The following is a 12,656-nucleotide window of genomic DNA, read 5'->3' on the forward strand; positions in this document are numbered from 1 at the left end:
TGGGAAATCTCAAGAAATTTACAAAAAGCTTGCAGGATATGAGGTGGTATGCATTAATGAAACTAATCATATTCTACTCACCAACAAGAAACAATTATAAAAATGATATTTTAAAAATAATACTGTTATAATAGTTTTTTAAAAGTGACATATTTAGGGATAAAGTTAATGAAAGTACCTACAAGATCTGTATACTGAAAACTACAAAACATTGCTGAGAGAAATTAAGTATCAGTAAATAAGTATAAATATGGACCATGTTCATGGATCAGAAGACTCAATATTAATAAGATGACAGATTCCCCAAATAAAAACAACACAGCCCCAATTAAAATTCTGGTATTTTTCTTTGCAGATTTTGACAAATTGGCTTTAAAACATACATATATTTATGTATGTATAAATTTCCACACATTTATGGAAATACAAGGGACAGAAGAGCCAAAACTATTTTAAAAAATAAGAATGGAGTTGCAGGAAATACACTACCCGATACCAAGACTTACTATAAAACTACAGTAATGAGACCTGTTTAGATTACTGAAACAGAAGACGGTATAGAAATACACCTACACATAAGTGGTGAATTAGTTTTTTACAATAGTGCAAAAATAACTCTATAGGGAAAGGATAATTTTTCATGATTTTAGTAGGAGACAAGTGAATATCTATTTACCAAAAAAAAAAAAATGAACCTCAACTCTCTCTTTATATTGTATATTAAAATTAACACAAAATGAAGCATAGACTTAAACATATAGCCTATAACCATAGCATATCTGAATCAAAACATAAAAATCTCTGATGCTTTTTGTAAAGCAAAGATTTTTTAACCAGGACACAGGACAGATTGTGAAAAAAAAAGATAAATTGGTCTTCATCAAAATTGAAAACTCTGTTTTTCAAAAGATGCTGCTACAAAAACAAAATGGCAAACAGAATGGGAGAAAATATTTGCAAGACATATATCTGGTAAACCATATATCATATATAGCATATATAAAGAACACTTACCAATTCAATCATAATGTAAATAACCCGGTTAAGTAATGGGCAGGGACAAATACTTCACTAAAGAAGACATAGGAATATCAAGAGGCTCCACATGATTAGTCACTAGGAAAATTGCAAATTAAAACCTCAAGGAGATACCACTAAATACCCACCAAAATGGCTTAAACTTAAAAGACCGACCATACTAAGTGTGAACAAGGATATACAATGTGGTGGGAATGCAAAATAGTACAGCCACAATGGAAGACAGTTTTGGAAGTTTCTTTAAAGTTAAGCATGCCATGCCTGGGTGACTCAGTGGGTTAAAGCCTCTGCCTTTGGCTCAGGTCATGATCCCAGGGTCTTGGGATCAAGCCCTGCATCAGGCTCTCTACTCAGCAGGGAGTCTGCTTCTCTTCCTCTCTCTGCCTGCCTCTCTGCCTACTTGTGATCTCTGTCAAATAAATAAATAAAATCTTAAAAAAAAAAAGACTTCTTAAGAAAAAATAAAGTTAAGCATACACTTCCTATGTGACCTAACAATCATGCTTTTAGATATTTTCCCAAGAGAAGTAAAAAGATGTTAATGTGATATTTATAACAGCTTAATTCGTAATAGTCAAAGACTGAAAATAATCCATAGGCACATCAACATTTAACAGAAAATGTCAGCAAGATTGCAGACTAGGGGGGTCCCAACACTCATTTCCCCCACAAAATCAACAAAAACAATAAATAAGCAACTATAAAGCAATGAAAACAGCTCTGGACTACAGTAAAGCAGCAGCAATAGAAACTCTGCAGAGCCCCAGAACTAAGGATGGCCGCAAAGAAAAGTGTAGGAAGTATTTTACCTCTGTCACTCCATCTCCCAGTCCAGAGCAGCTCAACAGCAAGAAGGATCCCCTCAGAGGATTTTCACCCCATTGAGTAAAGAGAACCAGAGGACTCTTTTAATCCTTGTCATCACCATGAGCTTCTGCAGGCTTTGCTACTGAGGACCCCAATACTCTTAACCAATGCTGAACCCAGCTGATGGAGCTACCCAGAATTCTGCCTCAGGGTCTCCTTCCCACGGCTAGCATTGTTGCTGTGGTGACACCTGCCCCCTGGAGTCCAAGTTATTGCCCTGCTCTCCAGGACTAGAATGCTACAGGGCCTCACCATCTACAGGAAGCAGAGCTGCCTCTGTGTTGTGGCCAACCCCCTCAGTCCTAAGCCTTGTTACTGACCCACCATTTCAAATCTGAGCTTCTGCTGCTCTGTATCCTGCATTCCGGGTCCTAAGGGTTGACTTTGACCTGCTACCACTGGGTCAGGCTGCCATTGCTGTGTATCCCACCCCCTTAGTCCTGAGTTGGGGCTATGTAGCTGCTGTTGTGCCATCACTGGGGGCCATACAGCTGCTGCTCTGTGCCCCACCCCTTGGTCCTGAATTGGGATACCTCTTTGCCCTGTTACCACTGGGCTAGCTGCTGAGGCATCTCATCCTCCTAAACTCAAGTCACTGCAAGGAGGTCCAGAGACCCAGATGCCAGTTCCACAGGTGATTTGCACACACTCTTACACCTCAGATACTATCATCAGAGCTAAGGGAGTCTGTGGCCCAGACCATGGGCTGAGGTAGTTCTGCATATCACTGAGCCTGTGACCCCAGCTTCTCTGCTGCTGTGAATGCCAGCACACCATCACCAAAGGGGATCCTCTTGGCTAGAACTTAACACCCATGGACAATATAGAATAGGAGGATCCCTGCAGGCTTTACTACTGAGGACTCCAATAGCCCAGCCACCACTGCTATCACAGACACCCATAGGATGCCCACAGTCTTGGGTGCTGAGTGTTCCCACAGCCTTCACCAGTGTTGGACTCCATTGCCAGATCTACATGGAGGCTATGCCACGGCACCCTAGCCAGCCTGTGCCCTTGCAGCCAACTTTAGAGGAAAGTCTTTCCCCCTCGAATCTACCTTGTCCAGACAGAAAACCAGTAAGGAAATAATGGACTTGGACTACATTTTAGGCCAAATGGATCTGATAAATACATATAGAATATTCCATCCAAGAGCAGCAAAATATATATTGTTTTCAAGAGCAAACAGAACATTCTCCAGGATGGTTGATATGTTAGGTCACCAAACAAGTCTTAACAAATTTAAGAAGATTGAAATCTTCTTATTAATTAAATCAAGTATTCTTTCCAGACACAATGTCATGAAACTAGAAATAGTAACAGGAAGAAAGCTGGAAAATTCACAAATATGTGGAAATGAAGCAACAGAGTTCTAAACAACCAGTGAGTCAAAGAAGAATCAAAGGAGAAATAAAACTTGAGACAAATGGAAATGGAAACACGCATACCAAAACTTATGGGGTGCAGCAGAAGCAGTTCTAATAGGGAGGTTTATACCTACATTAATAAAAAATACTTTAAACGACTTAATCTTATTCCTCAAGTAACTAAGTTATTCCTTAAGTAACTAAGCCCAAATTTAGCAGAAGGAATAAAAATTAGAGTAGAAACAAAATAGAGACTAGAAAGACAACAGAAATGATCAATGAAACTACGAATTGGTTTCTTGAAAAGATAAACAAAACTGACAAACCTTCTGCTAGAGTAAGAAAAAAAGATGACTCAAAAGAATGAAATTATAAATGGAGGAAGCATTACAACTGATGCCACAGAAATACAAAGGATTGTAAAGGACTTTGAATAATTATATGCCAACAATTGACATAACTTCAAAGAATGGGTGTAAATTCCTGGAAACGTACAACTTACTAAGACTTAATGAAAATATAAAAAATCTGAACAGACCAATAATGAGCAAGGAGATTGAATCAGTAATCAAAATCTCCCAAAAAAGAAAAGCCCAGGACAAATGGTTTCACAGGTAAATTCTACCAAACATTTAAAGAAGAACTAATACCAATCTGTCTCAAACTCTTCAAAGAACTGAAGAGGAAGGAACACTTCCAGACTCATTTTATGAGGCCAACATTACCTTTATCCTGAATCCAGATAAGGACATTCCAAGAAAAGAAAATTATAGGCCAATATCCCTGATGAACATAGATGCAAAACCCTCAACAAAATACTAGCAAACAGAATACAGGAACATCTTAAAAGAATTATATACCATGATCAAGTGGATTTATTGCTGGGATGCAAGGATGATTCCACTGCTGCAAAGTAATCAATGTGATACACCACATTAACAGAATGAAGAATAAAAATCATATGGTCATCTCAGTAGATGCAGAAAAAATATTTGACGTAATTCAACATCCTATCAGATAAAAACTCTCAATGAATTAGGTGTAGAAGGAATATTCTTCAACATAATTAAAGTTATATGTGCAATCCCACAGCTAACATCATACTCAACAGTAAAAAAAGTTAAAAGCCTTTCCTCTAAGATCAGGGATAAGATAAGAATGCCTTCTCTTACCACTTCTGTTTAGCGTAATACTGGAGAAGTCCTCATCACAGCAATCTGGCAAGAAAAGGGAGAAAATAAAAAGTATCCAATCAGAAAGGAAGAAGTAAAATTATCTGCTTGCAGATGACATGGTTTATATATAGAAAACCCCAAATACTCCACCAAAAAACTGTTGGAACTAATCAATGTATTCTCTAAAGTTGCGGACACAAAATCAGCATTCCAATACACTAACAACAGACTATCTGAAGAGAAATTTAGAAAGCAGTCCCATTTACAATAACATCAAGAATTAAAAAAAAAAAAAAACAGCAAAAAATTTAGCCAAAGAGACGAAAGGCCTGTATACTGAAAACCATAAGACATTGAAAGAAGTTGAAGAAGCAAATAAATGGAAAGGTATCCTGTGTTCTTAGATTGGGAGAGTTGATGTTAAATTGTCCATACTGCTCAAAGCAATCTACAGTGTCAATGTAATTCCTTTAAAAATTCCAATGGGGGGGTGCCTGGGTGGCTCAGTGGGTTAAGCCTCTGCCTTCGGCTCAGGTCATGATCTCGGGGTCCTGGGATCGAGCCCCGCATCGGGCTCTCTGCTCAGCGGGGAGCCTGCTTGCTCCTCTCTCTCTCTGCCTGCCTCTCTGCCTCCTTGTAATCTCTCTCTCTCTCTCTCTCTCTCTCTCTCTGTGTCAAATAAATAAATAAAATCTTTAAAAAAAAAAATTCCAATGGGATTTTTCACGGAAGTAGAAAAAACTATCTTAAAATTCACAAGGAAGCACAAAAGATCCTTAATAGCCAGAGCAATCTTGAGAAAGAAGAACAAAGCTGGAAGCATCATGCTTCCTGATTTCAAATTATGTTGAAAATTATAGCAAGCAAAACAGTATGGTACTGACATAAAAATAGCCACATAGACCAAGAAAACAAAATTTAAAGCCTGTAAATACACTTATGTGTATGTAATCAACGAATCTTATACCTAGGTGCCAAGAACATACAGTGGGAAAAGGATTTCTTCAATAAATGGTGTTAGGAAAACTGGATATCCATATGCAAAAGAATGAAACTGGGCTCCTACCTTATACCACCCACAAAAATGTGCTTGGTTTAAAGACTTAAATGTAAAACCTGAAACTGTGAAACTCCTAGAAGAAAACAGGGAAAAAGCTCCTTGAGATTGGCCTTGGCAATGATTTTTTGGATGTGATCCCAAAAGCACAGGTACCAAAAGCTAAAATAAACAAGTAGGAGTATATCAAACTAAAAGTTTCTGCACAGCAAACAATTAATAGATTAAAAAGGTAAGCAATGGAATGGGAGACAATATTTGCAAACCATATATCTGAGAATGGACTAATATCCAGAATATATGAAGAACTCCTCCAACTCCATAGCAAAAATTGAATAGTGAGATTTTTAAAGATAGACAAAGGTACTGACTAGACATTTTTTCCAAAGAAGATCTACAAATAACCAATCAGTCCATGAAAAGGTGCTCAGCATCACTAATCAAAGATGCAAATCAATACCAAAATGAGCTAGCCCTCACATCTTGTTAGGATGGCTAGTATCAAAAAGATAAGAGATAACAAATGTGGGCAAAGATGTGGGGGAAAGAATATACTTGTCTACTGTTAGTGAGAATGTAAATCGGTACAGCCATTATGGAAAACCGTATGCAGTCCCTCCTCAGGTAAAAAATGGAACTAGAGTATGATCCGGTAGTCCCACTTCTAGGTATATAGAGGAATGAAGTCAATATCTTGAACAGATAACTACATTCCCGTGTTCATTATGGCATTATTCACAGTACCCAAGATATGGAAACAACCTAAGTGTGGGCAGTTTAAGTCTGTGTGTGATACACACAGGCGCACACACACACACACACACACACACACACAGAGGAATATTATTCAGCCTTTAGAAAGAAGGAAATTGTGTTATTTCCAACAATGTGGATGAACCTGGTGGGTACTGTGCTAAGTGAAAGAAGCCAGACAGGAGACAAATACTGTATAGTATTTGTCAAACAAAAAGGTGATTTCATAGAAACAGAACAGAGCGGTGATTGCCAGGGCCTGGAGGGAGGGAGATATGGGGAGATGTAAGTCAAAGGGTACAAACTTTCAATTATAAAAGATTTTGAGGATCCAGTATACAGCATGGTGACTATAATTAATAATGCAGGATTACATACTTGAAATTTTTCAAGAGTAGATCCTCACTGCAAAAGAAGGAGGGAAGGAAGGAAGGAAGGAAGTTAAGTATGTGAGGTGGTGGGTGTGTAATTACCTTGATTGTGGGAATCATTTCACAATGTATGTGTATATCAAATCATCATGATGGATGCTACATTTTATATACATTTATATTTGTCAGTTCCTCAATAAATCTGGATTAAAAAAATGAATTCAGCTATCATTTGGAGGAGGTTAAATTCTTAGTTTTGGGCTTCATGACAGTATTTTTTTTTTCCTGTTTGCTTTAACTCTCAAAATGTATCATTCCTGAGACATTTTGAGGGGATGAACAAGGTGAGCTGTGCTATGTACATTACCTATCATAACTGCCATCTGAGTAAGGTTACTGGTCAGCAAATGCCAGGTAGCTTAAAAATTTCTGGTTCACCATATGATTCACTTGCCTGAATGAAGTACTATGAAACTAATAATATTTCTTTTTAAAAATTAAAAAATATAAATAAATAAACATATTTTAGTATAATCATTCATTGGAACCTTACTTGGTAATACGGAATAATGAAAGTGTCGATCCATTTGGCAATGTGGATGAACTTCAGAAGCATCACATTAAAGTGAAGGAAGGCACACAAATACATGTGTGATTTCATTAAATGAAATTCTCAAAAAAGCAAAACTGTAGTGACTGATCAGTGGTTCTTAGACTTGGAGAGAGGTGAGGATTGACTTTGAAGAGCATGTGAGAACATTCTGGGGTGATGGAAATGTGCTACATCATGATTGTGGTTGTACTAACACACTGTGTACATTTGTCAAAAGTCCTATATTGTACATTTAAAGTTGGTGAATTTTATTATATATAAATTACACCTCCATAAAACTGGCAGCAAGAAAGTATAAGCAAGTATAAGTCTACCACGGAAGAGAATAGGGAATATTTATGAGATGAGAAAGCTCAGCAGATTTTTGGGATGCATGTAAGTGGACGAAAAAGCAGAGAACATTATAGTTCAAATGGGAGCTGAGCTCATGTCCTAATACAAACTCCAGGGAAGATTCAATTTAAGCTCTTGGGAAAGGAATGAGAAAGGTGGTTTGCCTGACATACCAGTTCATCCCGCCATGCAGAGTAGTAGTGGGGCGCAAAAAAAAAAAAAAAAAAAAAAAAAAAAAAATATATATATATATATATATATATATCATATTGCCCCCCCCCCACCTCCTGCAAAGAATTTGGACAGACTGCTTGGAAAAAGTGTGGCTGCCAACGCATGCAGGAGGTCCCTCGGCCCCCTGAGTAAGCCCCTCTATATCCTGATACATGGGGCTCCCAGCCTAAGGCTTGGTTTCCCTACCATATACCTGAAAATCAAACCTCTCAAATAGATCTCCCTCACGTAGATGAAGGACCCAAAAAGTCTTCCATTTGGCGATGAAGTCTCTATGAAGTCAATGGTCTGACTCAACGTGAGACAAAACCAGTTGGAAACAGCACATCTTTTTAAAAATAAGAATGAAGAAACAGGGACTCATAAGGAAAAAATTCAATAAAATAAAGAAGAAAAAGACTAAAATGCATGATCAGGACTGACCCAAATGGAAATATATGAACTGATAAAACAAATTACAATGTTTACAATGATTTGAGAAAACACTGCACTCACCAAAACAAAACAAAACAAAACAAACCTGCTGGTGGAAAATACTGATCCATATTGTATTTTTGTTTATTTCTGTTATAGTATTTTGTATGTTATGCTTTGTGTTATAGCTATTTCTGGTCATGTTGGTCGTCTCTCACAAGACTATGCTCCTGAAACACAGAAACATGTTTGTGATCTGTGATGACTGAGTATCTTTAAAATTGGTAGGAAGCCACTTCTCTCTTACTTAGCATGGCCCTTGAAACTGCCTTGGGCTCAAATTCCTGGTCTGGTGACTTCTGTGTTCTGTTTATAGATTGTGTTTATGAAATACTCAGATTTGCTCCAGTTCCAGGGTAGTAGAGCTAGAGCCATTCTTGGTGGGTTTTTTGTTTATTCTAGCTGATATGAAAATTTAGTAGTTCTAATGATTTTTTTCTGGGGCCCTTTGTATGCGAGTATATTATCACACTTTTAAAAAATGTGTATCTTGTCTTTTGACAAATCCAGGGACATCATATGAAGGCTCAGGCTCTTTCTGGATTGGGAAGAAGTAAGGAAGCATTAAAGGAGTTTCTCTACTGCCTTGCTTTAAATCCCGAATTTAACTCAGTGAAGAAAGAAGCACAGAAGGTGTGATTTTTCTTTAAACGAATTTCTTTAAGTCTCATTTATAGCTTTGATGTCCATGCTGAATAACTCCTGCATGTCAGATAAACAAAAAATATAGTTCTGAATATTCATGACAATGTGATTAAAAACACACGGGATTAATGATGAGTTTCACACGTTTGTAATGTTCATCCAGGGATAAAGCACTACGTATCATGAGATAGCACTCGTACAGCTCCCCGTTCCACTAAAGTAATCACACGAGCTAAGGAGGCAGGGTTGATGTGTGAGGCTAGGGGAAGCACAGTGAGTTTTCTTAGAGTTGTAATTTCAAGAATTACAGTTTGCATAGGAGCCCTATAAAAGACATTGTGATAATATACAAAATATACCAGTTCAGCTGGAAAGCTTGACTTGAAATTCTCAGCCAAGCTTCACCAGCATGGTACAGAAATATCTTTTCTCTTATTCAGGTCTTTAACCCAGTCTTATTAGAGGTCACTGAGTCACATTTACTGTGGGAATCCACCCTATGTTTAAGAGCCCTTACAATAGTTACAAGGTTATAAGGTTTCCTCCTCTGGATGCATTCTCATGTCCCCCAGCATCCACATCTGACAGTGACAGATGGGGGAAATTTTACCTTCCCTTGTGTTCATACCATGAGGTATGTTTTTGTGTTTGTGTTTGTTTATTTTTAGGCTAATACCATCACATTGTTGGCTCCTATAAGAACTGTGGTTAGCCCAAACACCTAGATCTTTTTTTGTTTTCTGTGAGAACCTTCTAGCAATACTTTTTATCCTTGTATTGTGCAGTGCATTGGTCTTTCGTAATGCTTTCAAATGATCACTTATGGGTTTTGGCCATTGTTTCAACTTGTCAAAATAATACTGAATCTTAACATTGACTCTTCTATCCCTGACTGCTTTGTCCCACCTGCAAATTTCACAAGAACCTTAAAACATATCTCAACTGCTCCTTATAACAGCTTAAGAAATTCAACCTGAGCTCAAAATTAAGCAGATTTACAAAGGTCTCAGTGCTACAGTCCAGGTCTGGTGATGCTTGGGCTGCTTCTTGTCTTTGTGGGTGATATTTTCTCCCTGTAGCATTCTGTGAGTGGTAGGTGTGTTCTATCTCAGTGCCCAAACACTGCCAGCCTGTTGATGCCCATGAAATGTGGTCATCTCCTGGGCAGCCTTCTGCTGCTTTACTGGAGCCCCTCAGAGCCAGTGTTGGGGACACTGATGTCCCTGCTGAGTGCTGTTCCTTCTTTATACAGGGCTCATGGGTGCAGATGCACTGACCTGTCACATGAAGAACAGTGACAGGTTCTTTATTATGTTTCTGTTTCTCCTTTGTACCTCTCTTAGCCTTTGGATTCAGCTGAGTCCATGAGGTTTGGCAGGACCATCGAGTGACTGGCAGTTACTTCCCACCACCACCAAAGGCTAGTTCATGGCTCTTGAACTAGAATTATGGCTCTTCACCTGGTTTCCCTTTAAAGTTCTTTACTGGGTGGCTCTTGTGGTTCTCTTGTATGTTAAGTGGTCTTCTAGAAATGTCTCAGTCCTGAGGGTGATCACAACTCGAATTTAATTTAGGATCCTTGCAACCTTTGCACCTCTAGTTTTCTCTCTTAATCATGAGACTTTTAGGGGTGATTTTCTGTAGCAGATGTTTAAGGGCCCAGCAGAAAGAAATGGTAATGTTCATATTTTGTAATTGGTAAGGCTAAGCTGGGAAGGGACTGGTAGATAACACACCTAACCAATGCTTTATGGTTTCAGAAACTTGAGTTTTGAAATAGTGGCAGTTGGAATACGGTAATTATTCTTTTCAGTGTGTTAGGTCTACTTGACCTTATAGTTTCCTTTGGATCTCTAAGGCATATTATGTATTTTTCAAGAGTTTTAAAATACTTTTTTTTCTTCTTGGAAATTTTATAGGTAATGTGTGAGGTATTTTTTCCAGCTTCAGAAAACGTGCATCAGAATTTGACATCTTCCATCCAAAGTGGAGTATTGAACAGCAGGCTAAAGGTTCAGTGTGTCAGCCACATTAACACCCAGCCTCTGGAAGAAGGCAGCGGTGCTGGGGGTTCTAAGGTAACGAAGCGCATGTGTTTGTCACTATTATCTTGATTAACCTTTACGTAATTCATAATTTTGAACACTTACAAGTTATTCAGATTGTGGCGTTATGTTAGTTGGAAGTACTTCTCAAGACTGGTTTCTAGCTCCTCAACCTGAAAGTTGAACCTTTATAGGAAGTTGGTGGAAGTAATGAAAACAATTGAAAGAAACATGTAGAAGCATTTAGGACATCACACGTTGTGAACCCCAGGCATCAGGAGACTCTCGTTTATTTTGGCTTGGAGAAAAGAAAGCAAAAGGGTGATTTGAATATACAAAGATTGATGTTCAGTTGATATGTCTGAAAAAGAATTATTCTTTTTTTTTACCGTGGGAAGTGTAAAGCTCATCTTCAAAGTTAACAGATGAAACCTATCATGAAGGAAGAGCATAAGCCCTCTTTTTTCCAGAGATTTCTAAGAAAGACCACTACAGGATTATTGTTTTCTATTATGCTATGATTTCTTAATACTCAGGATTCTTTTTTCCTACATAAACAGAATGCATCTGAGAAATCTGATGTGTTTAGAAATACCAATACTTCAGTTTTGTATTTTATACTGGGTCTGCACTTTGAAGAGGATAAAGAATTGTTAGAGAGCATCCTTCCAGTAGCACCCAGCACCGGTTTAAAGAGACAATTTCCAGATGATTTGGAGGACATGCATGAGCTGAATGGCCCTGGGAAAGTACCCAAGAAAGGTCAGCAAGTGATTTTGTCATGGAGTTGTATGACTCTAAAGTGATAGACTGTTAGTTAATATTCAGTATATTAAAAAAAAATTATACAGATAGTTTAAAATGAATAATGAAAGGAATAGATCAGCTTTATGATGATAGAACAGTTTAAAATGACTAAGCCTACAAAGACTTCATAGTCAGAAATAGGGAAAATTTAGTTAGAACTTTTATTCATGCTTATGGTCCAGATAAATTATTATTGTGTATGGTTAATCTGATAGGAAATATCGTACCCAGCATGATTTGTTATATTGGTGTGACACATTTTAGCCAGAGGAAATGCAGTTGTTGCATGTTCTTGTCCAGGTGAGCAATGTTAATGATAGCATCTTAAACTTTTTCAGAGGCAGATTCCTCACCTCAAAGGAACATGACCTCTAACGTAGGAGAAAGTCCAGAGCTCTCCATAGACGTAACTGACTTTGAGTGTGCCCTTTGCATGAGGTAGGATGACAGAGAACCTGTGCAACTCTTTGAAAAACTCATCCTTTCTGAATTGGATATCCTAACCATAATGGGCTTTTTATTATCAGAGAAATTATGTATACTTTAGTAATGAGTGATTTATTTTCTAAAACTTTGATAAGGAAAATCTCAATGGAAAATGGATATCAGTAATTTCTGTAGTCATGAGGGAATTGTCTTAAGGAATTCTTTGAAAATAAATAGATTATTTGAAGGTCTCTTCTGGACATTTTCGGCTAAAAACTCAGATATATTTTCCAGGTTGCTCTTTGAGCCTGTTACTACACCATGTGGACATATGTTTTGCCTGAAATGCCTTGAGCGCTGCCTTGACCATGCCCCACACTGTCCACTGTGTAAAGAAAAACTCTCAGAAGTAAGTATTTCTTCTAAAACAAGAGGACCCTTCGGCCCCTCT

At 37.8% G+C, this 12,656-nt stretch overlaps 1 protein-coding gene across 2 annotated transcripts in view; it reads left to right on the forward strand.

The window, feature by feature from the left end:
- The window catches only part of LONRF2 (LON peptidase N-terminal domain and ring finger 2), a gene marked incomplete at both ends in the record, with an annotated part of 38,971 nt that overhangs the window by 13,453 nt on the left and 12,862 nt on the right, over window positions 1–12,656 (forward strand). Inside the window, 5 exons of one of the 2 annotated variants that reach the window (XM_080814223.1) lie at window positions 8,793–8,915; window positions 10,847–11,005; window positions 11,533–11,734; window positions 12,118–12,217; window positions 12,500–12,614. In XM_080814223.1, the coding sequence (XP_080670349.1) occupies window positions 8,793–8,915; window positions 10,847–11,005; window positions 11,533–11,734; window positions 12,118–12,217; window positions 12,500–12,614 (699 nt within the window). The remainder of the gene's footprint in view (window positions 1–8,792; window positions 8,916–10,846; window positions 11,006–11,532; window positions 11,735–12,117; window positions 12,218–12,499; window positions 12,615–12,656) is intronic. The other variant, XM_080814224.1, reaches the window with a different exon arrangement.

Source organism: Martes martes, assembly GCF_963455335.1.
Source record: "Martes martes genome assembly, chromosome: 9".
In the NCBI taxonomy this organism is placed as follows: Eukaryota; Metazoa; Chordata; class Mammalia; order Carnivora; family Mustelidae; genus Martes; species Martes martes.